This window comes from Chelonia mydas, chromosome 10 (assembly GCF_015237465.2).
Source record: "Chelonia mydas isolate rCheMyd1 chromosome 10, rCheMyd1.pri.v2, whole genome shotgun sequence".
In the NCBI taxonomy this organism is placed as follows: domain Eukaryota; kingdom Metazoa; phylum Chordata; order Testudines; family Cheloniidae; genus Chelonia; species Chelonia mydas.
In genome coordinates this window covers 15,721,492-15,744,573 of record NC_051250.2, presented here as the reverse complement: position 1 = coordinate 15,744,573, position 23,082 = coordinate 15,721,492, and the positions used below count along the sequence as shown (strand labels likewise).

At 41.1% G+C, this 23,082-nt stretch overlaps 3 protein-coding genes across 11 annotated transcripts in view; 1 reads left to right on the top strand and 2 right to left on the bottom strand.

Annotated features, from left to right (window-relative positions):
• Positions 1-10,392, top strand: part of EIF2AK1 (eukaryotic translation initiation factor 2 alpha kinase 1) — a 40,557-nt gene extending 30,165 nt beyond the window's left edge. For all 5 annotated transcript variants that reach the window (XM_043523556.1, XM_037910221.2, XM_043523555.1 and 2 more), the window contains 4 exons: positions 7,729-7,849; positions 7,985-8,064; positions 8,633-8,866; positions 10,172-10,392. In XM_043523556.1, coding sequence (XP_043379491.1) covers positions 7,729-7,849; positions 7,985-8,064; positions 8,633-8,866; positions 10,172-10,303 — 567 coding nt within the window. In that variant the 3' untranslated portion in view covers positions 10,304-10,392. The remainder of the gene's footprint in view (positions 1-7,728; positions 7,850-7,984; positions 8,065-8,632; positions 8,867-10,171) is intronic.
• On the bottom strand, positions 610-19,144 carry ANKRD61 (ankyrin repeat domain 61). Of its 3 annotated transcripts, none has more exons than XM_043523557.1 (4): positions 19,011-19,144; positions 6,222-6,375; positions 2,671-2,765; positions 610-1,720 (listed from the first exon to the last, which is right to left on the bottom strand). In XM_043523557.1, exons 2-4 carry the CDS (start codon positions 6,327-6,329, stop codon positions 778-780), a joined length of 1,146 nt encoding a protein of 381 aa, XP_043379492.1. In that variant the 5' UTR covers positions 6,330-6,375; positions 19,011-19,144; the 3' UTR covers positions 610-777. The 3 variants fall into 3 exon arrangements, with proteins under 3 accessions (XP_043379492.1, XP_037766154.1, XP_027678853.1); XM_037910226.2 differs by lacking the exon at positions 19,011-19,144 and adding an exon at positions 8,177-8,633; XM_027823052.3 differs by lacking the exon at positions 19,011-19,144 and having other exon boundaries at positions 6,222-7,735.
• On the bottom strand, positions 12,347-22,864 carry AIMP2 (aminoacyl tRNA synthetase complex interacting multifunctional protein 2). Of its 3 annotated transcripts, none has more exons than XM_007060638.4 (4): positions 22,720-22,864; positions 19,827-20,033; positions 19,011-19,242; positions 12,347-12,880 (listed from the first exon to the last, which is right to left on the bottom strand). In XM_007060638.4, exons 1-4 carry the CDS (start codon positions 22,732-22,734, stop codon positions 12,495-12,497), a joined length of 840 nt encoding a protein of 279 aa, XP_007060700.1. In that variant the 5' UTR covers positions 22,735-22,864; the 3' UTR covers positions 12,347-12,494. The 3 variants fall into 3 exon arrangements, with proteins under 3 accessions (XP_007060700.1, XP_037766155.1, XP_027678854.1); XM_037910227.2 differs by having other exon boundaries at positions 22,606-22,816; XM_027823053.3 differs by lacking the exon at positions 22,720-22,864 and adding an exon at positions 22,016-22,199.
• Between the last annotated feature and the right edge of the window lie 218 nt (positions 22,865-23,082).

Below are 23,082 nucleotides of genomic sequence, written 5' to 3'. Positions count from 1 at the left end.
ATTTTCCTTCAGACTCTGTTAAGGAAGAAAATTATTGTCTTCAGAGAAACTCACCAAAAATTGCTCTGTTTCAAAATGGTTATCTACTATTGTTCTCAATGGCACTGAAGCCACATGCTGCCCTTAACCAAGATGGCCCCTGGTTCTATTCACCGTCTTCTCACAGTACACCTCTCTGCCTCCAGACCGCGTAAGGGTTCACCATTTTCCCCGAGGGCAGCTTGACTTTGTTCCCATTAAGAACAATGAGAGCCAAATTTTAAAAAAATCTAACAAATTAGAACTTTTGTCCTTACATCCTCCTGAGTAACCTTGATTGATGACAATAGATACAGTTATAAGATTATTGTTGACTAATTGGCTTTAATTATGAGAATTTGTAGAATATCTTGCTTGGTTTTTTCCTACTTAAACTGAAAACATAAAGAAATAGACTGAATGTGTAATTTCCCCGTCCCATTCTCTTGGAAGTTCATTGGCTGTCTTTCTAGATATTGTACTTAAAATCGTGATTACACATGAAAAGTATTAGGTGTTTAAAAAAACCCCTTGATTATTAAAATTACATTTGAGAGAAGTTAAGAGCTGATTCAAAACACACATACAGTATTAATATGCATCCCTGATTCATGTTTAATTTTTCATTACACAGTTTCAGAATCAGCAGTTTCTCAATTCACTTTCTCATGTAGGTGTGTGTCACTGCATATGTCACACACATTAATCAAATCTTCCAGAATCATTTATCTTTGTGACTGTTTAAGTCATGAGATTTATTTACCAAAGTTGTGAGTAGTCCTGGTAGTTGTATACAGTATTCCACACAGTTATGGGAAGTTGTTTTTTCAAGCATTGTTTGTTTTTTTCCCCATATATTCTTCTGACAGTGATTTTGCAGATGTCCTGCAGAGACAACATGTTTTGTGATAATCTTATGAGAAAGTCTCTTTGTATTTGAAATTCTCGGAGCAGAAGTCCAGTGGGTAGATCTCCTTGATTATTGGTTAGCTTCAATGGGTATGAGAGGTTTAACAACTTATTTAACAGTGATATACATCTTAGATTTGACCTGTGTTGAAGAAACAGAAAAAGGGGAGATTGCCCTTGTCTTGTTAAAATGTTAACATCTGCATGGTAATCTACGAGGAGATCAACTATTTCTTTTCTTCCTCCCAAGCAAGCATCATGAATAGCTGCTCGTCCTTCACAATCTTGAGTATTTACTTTTGCTCCATTAATTAACAGTAAACGGATGCAATCTATATCAGCAGCTAAAACTGTGCCTGCTTTAGATGATGCAGTGCACACTGCAAGCTGAAGAGCAGTTTTTCCATAAGTTGGAAGAGTACAATTAATGTTTGCTCCACAGGTGATTAAAGTTTCTGTTACCTCCTTGTTCAAATGCTCTGCAGCAGTGTGAAGCACTGTCTTGCCAAACTCATCTCTGTCATCTATGTTGGCACCATTCTCAATTAGAATAGATATAGCTCGAGAGGCTCCAGAGTGTAAGGCTAAATGCAAGGAGCTGTGTTTGTAGTTACTATCCATTTCAGGGTCTGTTTGAACTCCCTTCTCACACAAGATACGAAGACATTCTTCTGCATTACTCTGTGTAATTGCCAGGTTTCTCTGAAGTCTGGTCAAGATGTCTGTCCCAGTTATATAAATATTTGGCCAGTGTAGTAGTAGGAGGTGAAGTGCTGTGTATCCTCTGTTATCTCTAAAATATAAAAATGTAATAAGTCAATTCTCTTAACTTCAGTAAACATCAAGTGGCTTACGTAAAGATATCAAAGTAAAACATTTTAAACAGAGAAAACAGTTTAGACTAGCATTGCTAAACTGGTAGGACATGACCTGGCAGTGGGTTCCATGCCATCAGTTGAGAGAACAGCAAAATCTCTGAGTCACTAAAACCCAGTAGCTGGGGTTGGTGACAGGCAGAACAGCTCCCTACTTACCCCGGCAGCCAGTCACAGAGTTGCTCCTCCGCTTCTCTCTTCCCTGCCTTAATTATGCTCAACTCTGGAGTTTGGGAAGGGAGAAGACTTCACAGCACCTAGGATCTTTGCTACCCCAGAGTTGAGCAAAGTGCGGGCATAAAGAGGAGTATGTGGGGAGGCAGGCAGAAACTCTACCATACTCACGACCTAAATTCCACAATCCTTTGTGGTCAAAAGATTGTGGGATGGGATGATTCTTTGGCTGTTTTGTGAGTGGCACATCAAAAAAGGTTGGGAACCACTGTTTTACATTATTTATTATTTGGGACTAACCCATTTTTGTCCAGTCCTTTGTCTTTCCCGCTTTGTTTTCAGTTTGAGATATATCTGTTCTTCCTTCATTTATTTGTAGCCACAGTAGCTGGCAGTATAGTGAGCATATTCACATTTTCTACCCTAGTTTGTGTACTGTGTCCATGTTATCCTGTGTCCCTTCAGTTATGTATTTCTGCATATGTTAAATGATCTAAAAATAAAAAAACTCCACATTCAAAATTATGACCTCCAGAGATCTTGCCACATAGTGTGGAAAATCCTGCACATCAACACCTGTAAAAAATATAAGATCTTAATCACTAAGGGAGCCCTAAAATTATATTCCACTTTAATATGCAATTGTGCATATTCTTGACGGAGTGCAACGTGAGAGTGACTACAAATGCCCTACCTTATTTTTGGGTCAGCACCAGATTCCAGCAAACAACGCAAGCTCTTTTCTCTTCTGTGTTTGGCAGCTAAGTGAATTGGAAGAATAGACTGATCCTGTTTGGAACCAAAAATACATATTTGTTAATATATTTCTGAGTTTTGTAATATACTGTCTGACTTTGCTTGAAGGTGAATTACTTTATCTAGTACAGTTTGTGACAAGCACGTGTTAGCTGGATTAGGTTAGGTGTAACCAGTCTTCCTTAGTCCCTTGATAAATGAGAGCAGAGGGAGGCATTTGCCTGAATAATGTTGGCATACTTGCTGTCTACATCTAAGATTGCAGAATTTGGTCCACTAAAGCATCAAACCAATAGTAGAATATGTTCTGAAGAATTTAGTTGCAAATAATACTTAAGAACCTTGTATTTTTTTTAAAAGAATTCTGATTTATCTGCCTATTGAACATTTGAATTTTAATATTAATTTACTTGAAAGAGTGTAGTCAAGTGTGTCCATAATTATAGTAGTTAAGGATTGAATATTAGAAATTTGATTATTTTTCTAGAGTTGGGCTTTTAAGATTTCTAATCATTCATTGTTTGAAAAAGATAAAATCAAGAAATTTGGGTCACCTGGTGTGTGTGTGTGTGTTAGATATAAAGTTGTGCATGTGCATCTGTCTGAGTCTAATGAGCAGATGGGGTAAACATACCATCCCGAAACTGTCAAAGACAGACTGCCTTCCTGGGATTTCAGTCAAGCTGATTCCGTGAGCTATATGTGGGTTTGTGCTACCTACAGATTTAGGAGTATATTGACTTACATCTTACGCTTCTGCTTTTCTTATTATAAAGCAATAACGGTAACAACATTGTAATTAAAGAAGACTAGGAAGAAATATCCCGTCTGTCCATTTCTTCCCGAATAAGGATTTTAACTATTCACCTTTCTTGTTCTTAATAGTAGTTGTCTTCACCCCAATTCTTTCTGACAGTCTTGTAGTTTTCTTGGTAGCGTACACTATATCTTACAGATGCAGACTGAAATAACAGCATTTGTTTGTTCTTAGGAAGGCAGAGAAACCATCACCCAACAATGTTCCCTGTGTTTGCTTCTGACTTCTTGCTTTGTTTCAAGCTCCCCAATATGCTTGGGACAATCTTCCAATCAATATTGGCCAAAACATCCTTGGCAACACTTAGAAAGCCACTTAGATTGATGCATACCATTTGAAATGCCCCCATCATGTTTTGTATTAATTCTATCTACTGTATTCACTTGTATCCTCAGATACTAAGTTTTCCGTGGGCAGAATTTTTTACTTATTTGGCATGATGGTAAATTGCTACATAAATAATACCCTATTTTTAATATGAATGGGAAAGTTCATACATTTCTTATGGGTAGTACAGTTAATGAGTTCCAGGCTGACTATAGTAGTGCATTTGTGCTGTGTTCCTGTACATATCTGGTATGTTCTGACATCCCTTCCTAATGAAGACATTCCATGGAAAATGGCTGCCTTCTGTTTAATTGGAATTTATTGTAAAAATGCATAAAACACTGTCTTGGGGTGGTCCCCTGAGAGTCCCCTCAGGCCTTAACCACTCCAGGTCTCCATCACCACCACTGAATTTTGTTGTATTTCATATTGACAGTGAGTCACCAGCTCCATTTGCTTCTAGGGAAGGGTACAGTAGCAGCAGCTAGTCCTGCCTACTTCTGCCTTCCTTAAGGCTCCCAACTCTTCCTCCTGTACTTCCTTCCTGTGTGCTTATACAGGCCTAACTGCTGGGATTACTTCTACCCTGTTAGTCCCTTGGCTGTACCCCTACTCGGTTAATTAGCCACTGCCAAGTGCCTGTCTTTCAATTAGAGCTCAATTAATATAAATGACAGAGATAACTCCTGAGTCAGCACATCCTGTTACAAACACACTGGCTAACTGGGAATCCTTTGTACTAACAGCTCATAATTAGAGGGAAAATAACACAGTTAAGCAATCTCTTTTTCATGATGCCCATATCTTTTTGGGGAGTTGATGCCTTACTACACAGGGATACATACTACTATCTCATGACAGTATGTACAGGCTTAAATGATTGTTCAGGATAGAGCTGTGGCTAGGTAAACGATGAAAAGGAAGGGGACAGGATTAGTAAGCCTAGAAACACTGGAGCTCTACTGATGGTTATCACTAATTCTATACTGTATTACACCCATATTTTTAACCCATTCATCTTACTCTTGGAAGCTTAATTGAGGTTTTTTTCACTGTTCAACATATGTATGGTTACCACATATGTGGCTTCTGACAACCTAGTCCAGTCTCTCCCATCTTCATCTGGCTTTTCATGTGGGAACTTTGTACCACAGCTTCCTTGCTGTTGGGAGTGATTTCTCTTAATTTATGCTTTGGGCTGGTCATGGGCATCAGGCAAACTGGGAGGTTTGCTAGTGAAATAAACCACTTGGCAGTGTGGGTGCAGCCAGAAAGTTGAGAGAAAGGCGGAGCTTCCTGACCCTTCCTCCTCGTAGCTGAGATTGAGAGTTTTTTGTGTAGATGTTCTTGTCGATTGTCTGGTTTTAAATTAAAACTCATACTTTACAATATTTTAATCAGTAGAATTGCAGAATACAAATTAATTAAAGAAAAAGGGAAGGAAAGGAAAGGAGAGTATTTATTGGCTGATTTTCTTCTATCACAGTCTTAGTACTCAATTGGCTTCTTATACTGCAGCAGCAGGGAGGAAAAAAGAGGGCCAGAATACAGCCTGTGTCTGAGAGCTTGAGCAAACAGGTACTGTGTGTAAGATTTCTGCTGGTCGGTGACTTCTGCAATACTTACGACAGAATTATTAATGATGAAGTGAGTGGCAGCTTTAACTCTGAATTTCACTGCTGTTAGTTTAGATGAACACTATCAAGTAGCCCTTGAGTTTGACAGGCACCAAAACTTAACATATCTTAGAAATACCATTTTAAATACATTTCTTGATTCTGAAAAATATGACAAACCAGTTACAGTGATAAAATTCCCATTTGTAAGTGGGGTCTCTACCAGCAAACCTAAGATGTTTTGTTTTTATGATCGGTCATTTTTTTTAGAAGGTATAGTATTGAATTTCACAGATGTCTTGTAGCTAGTCTGTTAATTACTTGACCATACAATTGAGTCAAATCACTGGGTCATAGTAAACTACTTTCTGGGATTGTGGAGCTTGTGGGATTTATTCTGCCTCATATATTTATGAATGGGGTTTTTTTATGGATGGAAAGTGAATGTCAGATGGCTTTGTTTCGGTCAGGAATTTTTAAAAAGAGGAGCCTAATTTCAGGCACTCCATAAATCCATATTTTTAGACCCAAAATAAATAGTCTTGGTTATGAAGAGCTGAACACTCAGTAGGATCTAACCAGTCAAATATAGAGTTAGAAGCCCGCATTTTTTAGTATTAACCTTGTGATGTTTTTAATGAATTAGCTGAGGAATTTATTTTGTGAATTTTAAATAGCATCTTAACTCTGTGGATTTAAAAATAATGATAATTTAGGTCAAATGGTTACCTGGATTGACAGTGTTCTTCTGCACGCAGAGTTATCCCAAACAATCAGTGGTTCATTGACAGGTTGGTGTGCTAGTAAAGCTTTAATGTTGGTGCTGTCATCTTTCATTATTGCTTCATATAGTTTTGCTTGGAGTGGCTTAAATCCCTTCCGCCTACAGGAAGAAAGGGAGTAAGTGAAAGGATCAGAGTCAGTTGTGGGTGTGCTGGCTCCCTTGGTTATGTTACCCATGGTAAGATAAATTTAGTTTGTAGTGAGAATACATGGCCCAAAGGAAAGGCAGAATTTTGGACTCTGCCATGGGAACTGTATCACTCTTTGTGATGTTGCAAGATGTCTGGTTCTAGAACAGATTTGAAGTCTGGTTTTAAAGTTACAACTACCAGCAGAATACTAATTGATATTTGTCTGCTTCATATGTTTGTCGGACATAATTATTGTGATGTATTTCTAAGTATATAACATTCCCTCAGTGCTTGTGTAACATTTTAGAGTTGCTATAAAATAATCAAGATAATAAATGTGGACAATGCGTTAAATCATTCACGGCTCCACCCCCTCACCCCAACCAGGGCAGGATTATTCTGTATAGTTCATTTATCAAGCAATAGGGTTTTTACTTCCCTTTTGGGGAATTGTATTGGATCCTAATACATTTCACTGTGGAGATTATTTTCTGGTATGCAGCCTAAATTTTCTATTTAATTTCATACCATACTCTTCTAACACACTAAATAATTCTCCTTTCTTGGTTTAGTTTGCAGGTATTTTAATTTTTTTTTAGCATTTTCTATCTTAATGGTCATATAGGCAAATTTAAATTTAACATATTAAGATATTTTAATCTTTCTTCATATATCAATACTTTCTGCCTCCTAAGCCCTTGTGCTCTTTGCTAGACTCTTCGCAATTTATCAGTGTATTTCTGATAATGAGTTACCCAGAATTGAATGTCCTACTGGAGATGTGGTCACTAGAGCCATTTGGAGAAGAGGAACTGTTATGTTATGCTTCAGTATAGAGAGTCCACATTTTTTTTTGTTTGCTGCCATGTCATACATTAAATGGTCTAAATTTGCTGTGCACTATCATGCTAGATCTCTGTTTGTCAGGTTTCCCCCTCCTGTTGAAGATCAGTTTAATATTATTTCCCCTCAAGTCTGTAAGCTTGTATTTTTTCCAATGTTAATTTTTGTTTTGTTATTCTTTGCCCATGTTTTTTTTCTCTCTAGAGCCTCTGGTGTTGCATGTCTGCCTCCACTGGTGTTCGCATCATCATCTGATATAACAACACCTGTGAATTTCATTTTTGCTCTCTTTTACTAGGTCATTAATGCAGATGTTAAATAATTAGTAATTAACTATTACAGGTGTTGTTTGGTTTTATCATCCTGAAGACTACAAGGAATATTACAATTTGTGGAACTTAAATAGAGAAACGTTACTTCAGAATACTTAAAAAAATATTTTTTTTAAAGTAAGAGATTGATACAGTCTATTTTTGTAGCCCAGAAATGTCTTTCTACATGGATCAGACCACCATGTGAAAATAGGAGATTTCGGACTGGCTTGCAGAGATCTTATACAGGAAAACCCAAACCACTGGTTAACAACAGAGAAGATAAATGGTAATTAAAAAAACACATTAGGTTTTCAATTAAAAAATTAGCAATGCATTATTGAAAGGATTGTTTAAATCATTATCAATTTTTATAAATGAAACTGGAGACACTGAAGCAATTTAAATTGTTTCTTTTTTGTAGGACTAAAACATACTTCAGGAGTCGGTACTTGTCTGTATGCTTCACCTGAACAGTTGCAAGGATCTCACTATGATTTCAAGGTAGTGACAGTTGTTTTTTCCTATAGAGTTTTAAAAATACTTTAGTGTGAAGTACTATCTGCCCAGCGTTTGTTATTTTGATGTACTTTCTTTAGGTTAACATCGTGATTACCTTTGTCTTTGCTCCTTAAATACATCTTTTTCAAGAAATCATATGGCTTTGAGTCTTTTCAGAGCTTAATTTTAAGAGCAACATTTCTCTAAAAAGAAAAGATTAAAAATGAATGACTTAAATGTAATGAAACAAATGTATACTTGTTTTTAAAAGAAATGCTTGTTAGTGAGTAGAAACAAAACTCTAGGCCGCCTCCTGGGCAGTTACACTGTAGCTAGTAAAGTTTCCTCACTACTGGCTGACAGATAGGTTTCAGTTCTGCCTTTTTGTTGTGCACCTCCTGTGATGAGGTAGTTAATGTGTATGCTAAGACTTTCTTTAGCAAAGTGCCAGTCTGTTAGCCTTTAGGATGCTGTGTTCAACACCTGATATTGTTTCCTAGAAACTGTGTACAACACTGAAAATTTTATTTTGAATACAAATGTAACTGTAGACCTTTTTCCCCTTTTCCAGTCAGACATGTACAGTGTGGGTGTAATTCTTCTAGAACTTTTTCAGCCATTTGGAACAGAAATGGAAAGAACCAAAATTCTGACAAGTTTAAGAAATGGCAATGTTCCTAGTTCTTTTAGCAGCAAATGGCCAGTACAAACCAAGTATGTTAAGTTGCTAACCAGTGAGATGTCATCACAGAGACCAACTGCTGCTCAGCTTCTTGAAAGCGAACTGTTTCATAATACAGAAAATGTAAGTTATTTTAGTGCAAGATAAAGAAAACATACAGCTGAAAAAATGCATTTATGCAAGAGGAACATAAAAAATTGCATTGTGCTGACAGAGCTTTGTTCTCCCTCTGCCTGTTTGCATGCCCTTGTTGCTATTTTTACAACTTAAGGATGGTTTGAATGATGGAACAAATGTAGTGCTTTTCCGATTACTGTGCTTAGGACCACTGCATGAGAATGGGCTGTTACACCAGTGTTTCTAATCATAAAGTTTTACAAATTAACATGCAACAATGAAAATAAATTAACATATACAAGGTTTTGTTAGTTTTATCTGTTTTGCCGAAGACATAATTTTTCAGGATTCTCACTCTTGTGCTTCTACCACAAAGCCTATCAGGAGATCCCTTACCACTTTAAGAAAAGGAGTACTTGTGGCACCTTAGAGACTAACAAATTTAATTGAGCATAAGCTTTCGTGAGCTACAGCTCACTTTATTGGATGCAAAGCTTATGCTCAAATAAATTTGTTAGCTTCTAAGGTGCCACAAGTACTCCTTTTCTTTTTGCGAATACAGACTAACATGGCTGCTACTCTGAAACTTACCACTTTAGAATTTTGATCTTTTGAGTCACTGCTATGCTGGTTCAAGGGCTATGCTCTAACCTCAGAACGTTTGTCATCTCCCTTTAAAACAGTGGTCCCCAAACTGTGGGATGTTTTCCCCCACTCTCCCCCAGGGGCATGCAAAGGTTGGGGAGGGCATGTGGCAAGGCCCAAGTTAGCCCCCATGGGAGTGGGGAGGGAGCGCCACTCACCCCTGCTCTAGCTCCTCCCCCATGCCCAGTTCAGCCCCCAGCTCTGCCAACTGTCAGGGGTGCTGGAACAATTTGGATAGTGAGTGTGCTGAGAGCTATTAAACCAAACTGTAAACCTTGTATATAATGGAAACCACTTCTAGCTGGGGGTGCAGCAGCACCAGCTCCAGCACCTATGCCAGCTGTGCAGTAATGGGAGGGGGAATGTGGACAGATTCCATTACAGGGAGCAGGTGGCACGTGACAGGAAAAGTTCAGACACGACTGCAAAACATAAGCCACTTGGTATTGTAGCAGAAGGAAAAATCCATCCCCTAGTGCTGTAGCTAACAAATGTCTGCTACTGCCATCCCTATCATCAGTGAAACTTGCATTTCTTCTGTCTGTAGAGTAAGTTAAATTTTCAAGGGGGAAAACATTTAGTTGGCTTGGTGTATTAGCTAGTGGCAAGCAAATTTAAGAGGGATTCTTCCAATATGACTTTTCTTAAACTGACTTTTCCTTTCAGGTTATTTGTAGTCTACAGCAGAAGGTGATGCAGCAAGAGGCAGAAATTGAAAAGCTTAAGGAGAAAATAAAATTGCTTTCAAGAGAAAAAGAGAGAGAAGATAGGCACAAGAGGCTTGGTTCTCCAGTTTAAGTAGAGTATCAGTCAGACTGTATATACATGAGTAGCTCAGTATAACCTATACAATTATGTAAAATTTTTTATATAAATGTCAAAACAGCTGTCCTGTGTCTGTACTTTAATGGTATTTGTCTTTCACGCATAATTTAGTTATGCCCTGTCAGATGTGGTTTCTCTGTCATTTCACCTGTTACTGTAAGGTCACTTCTGGAGGTGTAGTACAGATTGACAGAGCCAGAAGAGTACTCAGAAGTCACCTACTACAGGACAGGCCCAACAAAGAAAATAACAGAACGCCACTAGCCATCACCTTCAGCCCCCAACTAAAACCCCTTCAGCCCCCAACTAAAACCCCTCCAACGCATCATCAAGGATCTACAACCTATCCTGAAGGACGACCCATCACTCTCCTAGATCTTGGGAGGCAGGCCAGTCCTTGCTTACAGACAGCCCCCCAACCTGAAGCAAATACTCACCAGCAACCACACAACAGAACCACTAACCCAGGAACCTATCCTTGCAACAAAGCCCGTTGCCAACTGCGTCCACATATCTATTCAGGGGACACCATCACAGCGCCTAATAACATCAGCCACACTATCAGAGGCTCGTTCACCTGCACATTTACTGATGTGATATATGCCATCATGTGCCAGCAATGCCCCTCTACCATGTACATTGGTCAAACTGGACAGTCTCTACGTAAAAGAATAAATGGACACAAATCAGATGTCAAGAATTATAGCATTCAAAAACCAGTCAGAGAACACTTCAATCTCTTTGGTCACTTGATTACAGACCTAAAAGTTGCAATTCTTCAACAAAAAAAACTTCAAAACCAGACTCCAACGAGAAACTGCTGAATTGGAATGAATTTAATTTGTAAACTGGATACAATTAACTTAGGCTTGAATAAAGACTGGGAGTGGATGGGTCATTACACAAAGTAAAACTATTTCCCCATGTTTATTACCCCCCTCCCCCACTGTTCCTCAGATGTTCTTGTCAACTGCTGGAAATGGCCCACCTTGATTATCACTACAAAAGGTCTGTTCCCCCTGCTCTCCTGCTGGTAATAGCTCACCTTAAGTGATCACTCTTGTTATAGTGTGTATGGTAACACCCATTGTTTCATGTTCTCTATGTATATAAATCTCCCCACTGTATTTTCCACTGAATGCATCTGATGAAGTGAGCTGTAGTGGCTCAAATAAATTGGTTAATCTCTAAGGAGCCAATAGTACTCCTTTTCTTTTTGCAAATACAGATTAACACAGCTGCTACTCTGAAATTTATAAATTACATGTCATGCTTCTTTATAAGATGTAAATGTTAAGTACATTTGTCTATGTAGTAGGTAGAGGGAATTCTGAACACAAAACACTCCAAAATTAGCTTGCTGGAATGCATCACTGGGTTGTGGGGCTGCCTGGGCACTGCAACCTGGTGTAAGGGGTCACAGCCCTGCTCAGGCTTGGCCTAACCGTGCCTCCATCATGATGTGGGGAGCTAACTGGGCCAAAGTTTGAGTGGCACTGTGACCCTCTGTGCCAGGTCAATTGCCACTGCCATGGATTTGGCCATACTAGCACAAAGCTGAGCTATGCCCAAGTTTTAGTTAGGAGTATATAGTAAAAGTCATGGAGAGGTCACAAATGTAGCCTTAGGTATTGGTATTCTCCCTTAAGTAGTAGCTCCCCACTGTACCCTGTCTATGCCCCTGCTGTACCCTTTTCCCCTAGTGGGTTACTATCCATTCTAGCCCCCAGCCTCCCCCTCCTCCTTTATCCCCTGCCCCCCCATAGGCACTGTGTGACTGGAGCTGTTTTTTAGTGGCCTCTGATCACACACCTCTCCCCAGTTGCCAGTGCAGGGGAGCACCTAATGTTTACATCTAGCATTTTAGCTCTAAGCCTCCTCCTAGATCCCTGTGCAGGATAGCTTGGGGTCAAAACATTCCCTCAACACTTAGACTAGTGGTTGTAACATACAGCTGTGGCACCCCAGTCTATTGTGTTTATTTTAATCTCATACAAATAAGATTACAAGCAAAAGGCAACTGTGATGTCTTTATTGGTATAAGATTTTACAATTGATCAAAGACTTCAAAAAACAATCTCACTAAAATACATTTTAGAAGAGACTTTCACAGCAGGCATGAGGTGGAATAAAACTACAGAATACCCCTTTGAAGAGTGCAAACTCATTTTAATAGTTTAAGGGCACTGTTGAAAGGTGCCAAATTCTCACAAGACTTCATCCATTTCTGTACATTGGCTGGGACAGCATTAGAGCTACTTGTCTGCTGAAGTGCACACCACGCCACGATGTCTGCTACAGTGAGTTCATTTCCCCCCAGCCAGGATGTCTTGCCAAGGGTGGTGTTCATGGAGCGTAAGACTGCTGCTTTTTCTTTATTGCTACCTTCCTTCAGCTGGAAGATGGCTGTATCCACCCAACTGTCTATCAGAGTTGAAGTGACTGCATTATGCTTCTGGCCAAATAAGGAGAACAAAAATCTAGCAATATTTCCTTCTCCTTCAATGGGACACATGGTTTGAATGCTGAACTTCATCTGGGGCTTGGGAACTGAAATTAAGACAAAAATAAGAACACTTGGCATCACAAATGTTTACATTACATATAGGGAGAAGGTTCATTAGTAGTAGAGGCAGGGTTGCTAGTGCTGCTTATTAAAGTTTTCCCTAGAAGACCCTTTTTTCAGTTATTTATAACTTGCCCTGTTAGGTTGAAGTTTTCCATTCTAGGTGTCTGCCTCAGTCTCAAGGGTTTGTTTTTTTTAAAAAAAACACCACATTTGAGCTGTTTCCAAGAATGAGTCTAGGAAAAAATACTTTTTGCTTCTGTTAAGTTCAGACTACCTTTTCAGGAAGAAGTTCTAGCACCACCTCCTTCCTCCACTGCCCAATACTATGGAGCAGGGCCCTGAAGTTTGGGAAAGAGGAGGGCTTTTGCTGTGATAATACATCCAAATATGGCCAAGTTCTAAGCCTTTGCAAAATCAGTTTCCACATGCTCAGTAGGGACTTAGATTTTAACAGCTAAATTCCTTGAAGATTCTGTTCTCAGTGGGCATGCTGCAGTTTGAGGCTGAGCAGAACTTTCCCTGTAGTGAATTCTGGACTGTGCTAGGTCCAGGAACCTGCCTAAGAGCAGGTACCTAACTCTCTCTCGTGCTCTCCATGATTCGTTGAGCCTAGGCAATGTGGAGGTGACAGTTGGTTGATTCCAATGAAGAGTGCCAAGGGCTAGGAAAGGGGCAAAGGAGTCTTTTTGCCCACTAGACTCCACTCTACAGAGCCTGGAATGAAACCCAGCATGCTTGAGTGTCAACAAATATTTGTGCAGCTTTCAGGCAAAGTGTCCCATCCCACCCCACTCTCAGGCTGGTACACAGAGGATACCTACTACTTCTATCAGTTACTCCATAAACTCCAGGGGCAGAGGTCTGTGAGGCAGATGTGAGGGTTCCAGCTCTACTGATGAATAATGCATGGATTCAAGATGATGCTATCTAAAAATTTGTTTTCAGGGGTTATTTGTGTATCCCTTTCTTGCTTTTTGAATACTGCAACCTTAATTCAGCCCACTTGTACATATATATTATGGTAGTCTTTAATTATATGATCACACTTTTCCCCACAGGATCCCTGCTTCATTCAGTACTCTAAGCAGCTCTTCAATATTGTTTTCTTATTGCTCAGTGCATGGCCCCATGCCTGCCTTACTGCATGCTATTCAAGAACTGCTTTTAAAAAAAGAATGATTCATTTCCTTATGAGCTTTCCCATGGTGCTTACCACTATAATACTGGAGTGCCTTCCCAAATCAATTTATCTTAACAACCCTGTGGCACCTTAGAGACTAACAAATTTATTAGAGCATAAGCTTTCGTGGGCTACAGCTCACTTCGTTGGATGAACAGAATGGAACATATAGTAAGATAGATAGATACAGATATATACACACATACAGAGAAGGTGGAAGTTGCTATACAAACTATAAAAGGCAAATTAGTTAAGATGAGTTATCAGCAGGAGAAAAAAACTTTTGTAGTGATAATCAAGATGGCCTATTTAGACAGTTGACAAGAAGGTATGAGGATACTTAACATAGGGAAACAGATTCAATGTGTAATGACCCAGCCACTCCCAGGCTCTATTCAAACCCAAGTTAATGGTATCTAGTTTGCGTATTAATTCAAGCTCAGCAGTTTCTCGTTGGAGTCTGTTTTTGAAGTTTTTCTGTTGCAAAATTGCCACCCTTAAGTCTTTTACTGAGTGGCCAGAGAGGCTGAAGTGTTCTCATACCTGTTTTTCAATGTTATGATTCCTGATGTCAGAAAACACCATCCTGGCCACTATGGATGTAGAAGCCCACTACACCAACATTTCACACAAAGATGGACTACAAGCTATCAGGAACAGTATCCCCGATAATGTCACAGCAAACCTGGTGGCTGAACTTTGTGACTTTGTCCTCACCCACAACTATTTCACATTTGGGGACAATGTATACCTTCAAATCAGCGGCACTGCTATGGGTACCCGTGTGGCCCCACGGTATGCTAACATTTTTATGGCTGACTTAAAACAACGCTTCCTTAGCTCTCGTCCCCTAACACCCCTACTCTACTTGCACTACATTGATGACTTCTTCATCTGGACCCATGGAAAAGAAGCCCTTGAGGAATTCCACCATGATTTCAACAATTTCCATCCCACCATCAACCTCAGCTTAGACCAATGCACACAAGCGGACCATTTCCTGGACATTACTGTGCTAATAAACGATGGTCACATAAACACCACCCTATACCGGAAACCTACTGACCGCTAGACCTACCTACATGCCTCCAGCTTCCATCCAGGACACACCACACGATCCATTGTCTACAGCCAAGCTCTAAGATACAACCGCATTTGCTCCAATCCCTCAGACAGAGACAAATACCTACAAGATCTCTATCAAGCATTCTTAAAACTACAGTACCCACCTGCTGAAGTGAAAAAACAGACTGAGAGTCAGAAGAGTACCCAGAAGTCACCTACTACAGGACAGGCCCAACAAAGAAAATAACAGAACGCCACTAGCCATCCCCTTCAGCCCCCAACTAAAACCTCTTCAGCACATCAGAGATTTACAACTTATCCTGAAAAATGATCCCTCACTCTCACAGATCTTGTCCTCGATTATAGACAGCCCCCCAACCTGAAGCAAATACTCTCCAACAACCATACACCACACAACAAAAACACTAACCCAGGAACCAATCCCTGCAACAAACTCCATTGCCAACTCTGTCCACATATTTATTCAAGTGACACTATCACAGGACCTAATCACATCAGCCACGCCATCAGGGGCTCGTTCACCTGCACCTCTACCAATGTGATATATGCCATCATGTGCCAGCAATGCCCCTCTGCCATGTACATTGGTCAAACCAGACTCTCTACACAAAAGAATAAATGGACACAAATCTGACATCAGGAATCATAACATCGAAAAACTGGTAGGAGAACACTTCAACCTCTGGCCACTCAGTAAAAGACTTAAGGGTGGCAATTTTGCAACAGAAAAGCTTCCAAAACAGACTCCAACGAGAAACGGCTGAGCTTGAATTAATATGCAAACTAGATACCATTAATCTGGGTTTGAATAGAGCCTGGGAGTGGCTGGGTCATTACACATATTGAATCTATTTCCCTGTGTTAAGTATCCTCACACCTTCTTGTCAACTGCCTAAATAGGCCATCTTGATTATCACTACAAAAGTTTTTTTCTCCTGCTGATAATAACTCATCTTAACTAATTTGCCTCTTACAGTTTGTATAGCAACTTCCACCTTCTCTGTGTGTGTGTATATATCTATCTTCTTACTATATGTTCCATTCTGTGCATCCAATGAAGTGGGCTGTAGCCCACGAAAGCTTATGCTCTAATAAACCTGTTAGTCTCTAAGGTGCCACAAGTACTCCTGTTCTTTTTGCGGATACAGACTAACACGGCTGCTACTCTGAAACTTATCAACCCTGTGAACCAGGGTGTAGTTTACAGACGGAGAAACTAAGGACAAGAGATTAAGATCATTAGTATCCACTAATTTCAGGTGCCCAATTTGAGACACCTAGGACCTGTAGCACTTTTATATATTCAAAATAGCTGTCACTGACTTCAGTTGCATCTGAGTGCTTAGCACTTCTACAAATCAGAACCCAAGGACTTAAGACAGGCACCCAGAAAACGAGAAACACAAAATTAATAACGTATGAAATGTTTGGATAGACTCCAAAGGCAGCACTCAACTGCCATAACCATGAGACCGTCCTTTCTCTTCCTGCAATCCCGACTCATTCACTATACACCTTCCTATATCTGCAACAAATGAGGCAGGGGTCCTACCGACAAGTCTCCACTGCACACCCCTCACTCATCCCCACAGCAGGTCCTGTGCACTAAATGAGGCAGGGGTCCTGTGAAAAAGTAGTATGTGATTATGCAATTAAAGACCATCAAATGCATACACACAAGGGGGCCAAATTAAGGCTGCCGATGCAAAATTCCTAACTTTTAAGGGCTTGACTTTGCAATGTTAATAATGTTCTTTTAATGTAGTTTCTGTGTAGTATGAAATAAGTTTACTTTCTGTCATTGTTTCACCATCTCCCTAACTGGATAATGCTACTATTGCAGTAGGGTTTGACCCTTATTCATATTTAGAGAATCATCAAATGAGAATGCAGTTCACTACAAAAAAGACTTTCAGAATAACAAGAAAATATTAAATTAGTTTAATAACTTTTTGTAAAATTGATAAGAATACGAACTGAAAGGGAGCTAGCTCCAACTCAGCCTGGCTAAAATGGAAGTTCGTGGTGGAAGAGGAGTAGGCTTTTATGCCTCATTTATTGAAGGTATAAAATAATATCACTAATAAGGCTTGCAGTCTTTGGCTCCTCTTGGATTAATTTCTTCTTCTGGATTCCTATCCCATACAACTTTACTCCCAGATTTGATTACTGCAATAAGCATTACTTCAGGAATCTTCCAGCTAGAGCAGAAACAGCTGAGAGGCATGGGCTGGGATGAACAGAACCCGTGCTCATTCTGGATAGCTCCCTGTTCAGTTGCAGATGCAATTACACCTGCTGTCATCTAATTTAGGATAGTCTAGGACCCACTTGAGAGGTTCCTTGTTGCCCCTAACAAGAGTGGGGCAAATACCTGCTGTTAGAAGCTAACTTTAGCTCTACATAGCCAGTGGCAGACCACATATTGAGGCTCCAAATGGTGAAATTCATTTCCTTTGACTAGTCCATCAATGGATAAGATCAAGTAACAGTGAGGGCAAAATGCATTTTATGAGCTCAATCACTCTTTAAACAAAAAAATTCTGCTCACCTGCTCTATTAAAGGATCTTTCATGCATGCTCAAGAGCAGCACTCAACTCAAGCCTACTCCTTCCTAACTTTTCTGTGTGCACACACCTGCCTCTGCTGTTTCATCTTTGTTGCTGCTGTTACTGGTATATAGGGTTGCCAATTGTCTAATCGCAAAAATCCAAATACCCTTGCCCCACCCCTGCCCTGAGGCCATGCTCCTGTCCCGCCCCTTCTCTGAGCCCCCGCCCCCATTCACTCCATCCTCCCCTCTCTCCATCACTTGCTCTCCCCCACCCTCACTCACTTTCACCAGGCTAGGGAAGGGGGCTAGGGTGTGGGAGGGAGCCTGGGCTTTAGGAGGGAGTTTGGATGCATGAGGAGGTGTGGGGTCAGGCTCTGGGAGGGAGTTTGGCAGGTCTGCTGAAACAATTTGCATAGTGGGGGTGCTGAGAGCCATTGAACCAAACTAAACCCTGTATATAATGTGTATAATGCACCAGCACCCCCAGCACTACTAGTTCCAGCACCTATGGAGTTTGGGTGAGGGAGGGGGTGTGGGGTCAGGCTCTGGGAGGAAGTTTGGGTGCAGGCTCTAGGCTGGGGCAGGGGATTGGGGTGCAGGAAGAGGTCAGGGGGTCAGAGCTTACCTCGGGCGGCTCCCAAAAGTGACCAGCACATCGTTCTTGCAGTGGGTCTCCGCAAGCAGCGTCCCTACAGCTCCCATTGGCCACAGTTCCTGGCCAGTGGGAGCTGCGGAGTCAGCACCTGGGGCGGGGGTAGCACGCAGAGACCCCCTGCCCTCCCTCAACCCCAGGGGCACAGGAATGGTGCCAGCCGCTTCCTGGAGCAGTGCAGAGCCAGGGCAGGTAGGGAGCCTGCCTTATCCCTGCTGCCGTGCCAGACTGTTAGTGCCCAAAATCTTCCGGTTTGGCTGAAGTAGCCTCCGGAGATCGAGTGTGATTCCAGGAGACTCCTGGCGAAACCTACATTTCTTTCCTAGCTGAGGAAGAGCATGCTCGTGGAAGCTCCTTCCAGAGCAGCAGATGAGGGATACACCTGAACAACACACATTTGAGCGTACACAAACTGCTGTCAAAAGGAAACACAGAAAAAAGGCTCCGATACTTCTCTTTTAGTAACCCTAGGAATTACTTGTAGCAATAGTAGGTAGAAAATTCACATGGAAGTGTGATTTTTCAAATTGAATGACCCTTTAAAAGCTGTGTTCATCTGAAGCAAGTGCCTGAAATTAGAACTATTTAACCATTTGCAAGCCAACACTCCCCTTCTGTAAATTAGATGCTGTTCTTACCATTCTTCCAAATGAGAGTGAAGCCCAACTGGTACTCGTGACGTGATTGTTTCCTAGTCTGCTCACCGAAGCATTTCAAGAGATTTTCTGGCACACATTTCACTGATGAGTGTGTATGAACAGCTGATAAAATCTTATAACGCTCACACAGCAGACTGTGCAGTACTAACAGTGACAATGGAGGTTGAGAAGGGTTTGCATTGATCACAATATCTTTCAGAGCACCATAATCCTGCATCAAAAGTAAATAATATTTAGCAGACATTAATGTGTAACTCCTCATTGCACTGCAGAGACATTCAATAAGTACATTTTGGTGTGGAACAAGAAATTTATCAGGCCATGTAGTTGTATATTGTAAAACTTATAGCATTCCATTTATTTTTTAACATTTACAATATCTGCTTAAGCAACTTCCTTACCAAGGAGTAATATTTCTAAAATAAAAAACAGTGCTCATTATGAGTCAAAACCTGGTTCTAGCTGAAGTCCAAGGTAAAGAGTCCATTAACTTCAGCAGAACTAAGATTTAGTGTCATGGCCATAATTTCAAGATCAACTAGTCCAGCTTACAGTTCTGTGATCCGGAGGTTTCAAATAACCCAAACTGAACAGATTTTATTTTAAAGAGCAGTAGTAGGTCTTTGTACATATCAGTTTTGAGTATCCCAAATTTTACTTAGCCTGCAGTTTTTTACCCTTCTTATTCAAACCTGGATGCAAAACAAATTAACTACTGATCACAGAGACCTCTTCATGAAAGGTAATTCATTCACTGGACACATGTATATTGATAATATACCAGTCTGGACTTGCCTTCCCAAGCATTGAATCTAGGTCTGCTGTGTTTGCGGTCAAAGGAGCACATTCATCAGCTTGGATTATATTCGTTACATCAAAGTCGGCATCTGGTGTCTGTATCATTTTTGAGAGCCCATCGACAGCAGTTTTAAGTTCATACAAGCGTTTTAAGATCTCTTCTTGGCGGGATTCAAGTGCTAGAAGTGATGGGTCAACCTCTTCCTAGAGGGAAAGAATTAGATTAAATTAATTTTCACTCAAATCCAATACATCAATACAATTAATGTGTATCATTGAACGAACTGGGCACAAGTTTCATAGGAATTTATTTTGACACTAGTCACATCAAACCTTTCATTTTAACACACTATGGAGAAGTTTTAAAAATATCCTAAAGGAAATTCTTAAGCTTATTAGTACCCCATGTAATTTCCACTGACTTTACGTGAACAGATGACTGCAAAATGAATTGTAAATATGCCCCTTATTTAAATGAAAAGGAGTACTTGTGGCACCTTAGAGACTAACAAATTTATTTGAGCATAATCTTTCATGAGCTACAGCTCACTTCAACGGATGGGGTTTACTAAAATCCTATTGGTTAAAATATCTTAAGTCGTTTATTAACGATTTTTGATCCACATGTTACAGCTCCATCTACAAAACAGTGATTCCAAGATCTAATCAAAACCAGATAAAAAAACTGAAAATCTACATATAAGAATTCAAAATTAAACCCTAAAGATTTTAAGGACTTCATGAATACAGAAGCCTAAAGAACCAAGAATGACTTGCCAGCCACTTACTTCACCAAGTGACTTTCATAGTGATGAAACTCATGCTGATGTTACAATATCAAAAAGCTTTAAATAAAAGTGAGTTCTAGTGCTCAAACATAAGGCTTGAAGTCAGATCTGGTTCTTCCCAGAACTGTTATACAAACCCGAGCAAACTATTTTACCCATCCATGGTAGCTGGATAATACCTATCTTTGTGAAGTACTTTGAAGATCCTTAAAAAAAGTGTCAGTAAAAGTTTTAGTTATTACCAGGCAAGATATGCAAGATTGTTTCATGTTAATTTTTAATCCAGATTACTGGTTAAAAAAAGCGAAATGGCAACAGGCAGCCTACACAATGCATAATGAAAGTACTTTGGTGCTAAAGGCAAACATCTAATGTATATCCTTGTGTGTTATCTAAGGTGTGGCCCTTAACTCTTCTAAGTATGAGGAAAGAAAAAGCTACTATTAGTACTAAAAGTGAGGTTTCACCAAGAACAGTATGAAATACATTGTATGGGCTGGTCTGCATATCCTTTCACCAAAACACCCATATTTTGATTTTAATTCATACCTGTTGGTATTTTAGTGCAAGTGGACACCAAACCTAACAATTAAATCTGATTTTCATAAAAATAGCTATTTCAAGTATGTGTAGTAATACCGCATTTCTGTAGAGGACATGTAAACAGAGAGGGTGAGGTACAGTAAATAAACTAATAATTCTCCAACTTTTTCTGCTCTGCAGAACGCTGAAATATTCCCTCATGAACCAGCTGGTCCTTTGCACACATCCCACCTATGACTCCCCAGGTTTAATATTTAATCTACATACTACTATGTTTATTTTACACTGTCCCATTTTTGCTATGCCACAGACTTTTGTACTGACAATTCATAACTGCTTTGTAGATGTCAGGGAAACAGAAGGGTCAGGCAACTGGAAAGGAAGAGCTGGAACTTTTGGCACCCATGTAGGCAAGCTGGTTGAGACTGTGCATAAAGAACATAAAATTGATGTCTGCTAAAATAATCAGCAAATAGTTGACAATGTTGACATTTATACTGCCATATTTAGGTTTTGAGTAGATAATCCATTAAGATGCACAGGGAATTAACATCTCTCAAACATATTGTTGCAGACTGGTACCAAACTCAGGACATTTATGCTCAAATAAATTGGTTAGTCTCTAAGGTGCCACAAGTACTCCTTTTCTTTTTTCAGGACAACAATGCTATCACCTTACACTTGATTCACATTCTATGGTTACCTTCACAGCCATAAAGACAAGACACAACATCTTAATTTCAAAAAATAAAACAGACTCTGAAACACCCTTCCACAAAGAGAGATGGAGTCCAGGCCAAGGAACGCCAAAGGCTTTCCCTATGACTCTCTGTGGCCCCAAGAAAGACGTTTTACCTTCTTCTGTCAGTTTCCCCACTAGTAAAACAGAGACTAGTACGATCCGCAGAGGGCTTTGAGAGTACAGGTCCCACAACATTCAGCGTTCACACAGTCAGACCCCGTGCGACTACGGGCAGGCAAACTTCACTGCTGACAAAGGAGGCCCGGCGTTATCAAGGCGCTGCAGAGCACGCAGCCGGGCAGGCCGGGACAGAGCTCCACCAGACGAAGGTTTCCCGGAAGTGGCCACACAAAGCAACGGTTGGCTTCCCCCAGTGCAGAAACTGAGGAGACCCCCCCCCCCCCCCGGGCTTGAGGGTTCCGCGGGCTGCCTGGATTCTCGCCCCCGTCCCCAACGGAGACGGGTCCCTCCCTGCGGGGAAGAGTCCACAGGGCCCAGCTCCAGGGGCCGCTTAGACCCTTCCCGGGAGGAAGCGGGCCGAGAGACCGCTCCCTCTCGGCGCAGGGACAGGCAGTCGCCATGGCTGCCACCCGCCCCAGCCTAGAAGAAGCCCACCCCCCGCCGCTCCCCGCAAGGAGGCCTCCATTCCGCCCGCGTGCGGCGGCCGCGCTCCTCAGGAGCCCTCCTCCCGCTCGGCTCCTACCTGGTGCAGCGGCGCAGCGGCCGCGGGGCCGCGGTGCAGGTTCTGCAGCGGGTACATACAGGTGGGGAGCTGCTCGGCCCGCCCCGCCCCGGACGCCCCGTGAAAGGGCCTCACCTTGTACATGGGCATCGCGACAGCCCCGCACCTACCGCCGACCCCGACTGACTGAGTCAATCACACTACGCTGCCACCGCAGCACGCACATGCCCAGAAGCTGCCCGCCCACCTCAACCTGTCCTCCATTGGGCCACGGACAAGTCCGTCACACCAAAGCACAAGCTATTGGTCCAACTAGAACCCCCGCCCCGCACCTTTACCCTCATCCCACTGGTCAGAATGAGTGACTGATGCAACCAGGTGGATCTCAATAGGGCGAAGAGCAGAGATCCCTCTGCCGATTGGGCAGACCGGTCAGCCAATCGGTAGGCGGGAAAATGAAGCTTGCTTCCGATTGGAGAATATGATTTCCTAGTGGCC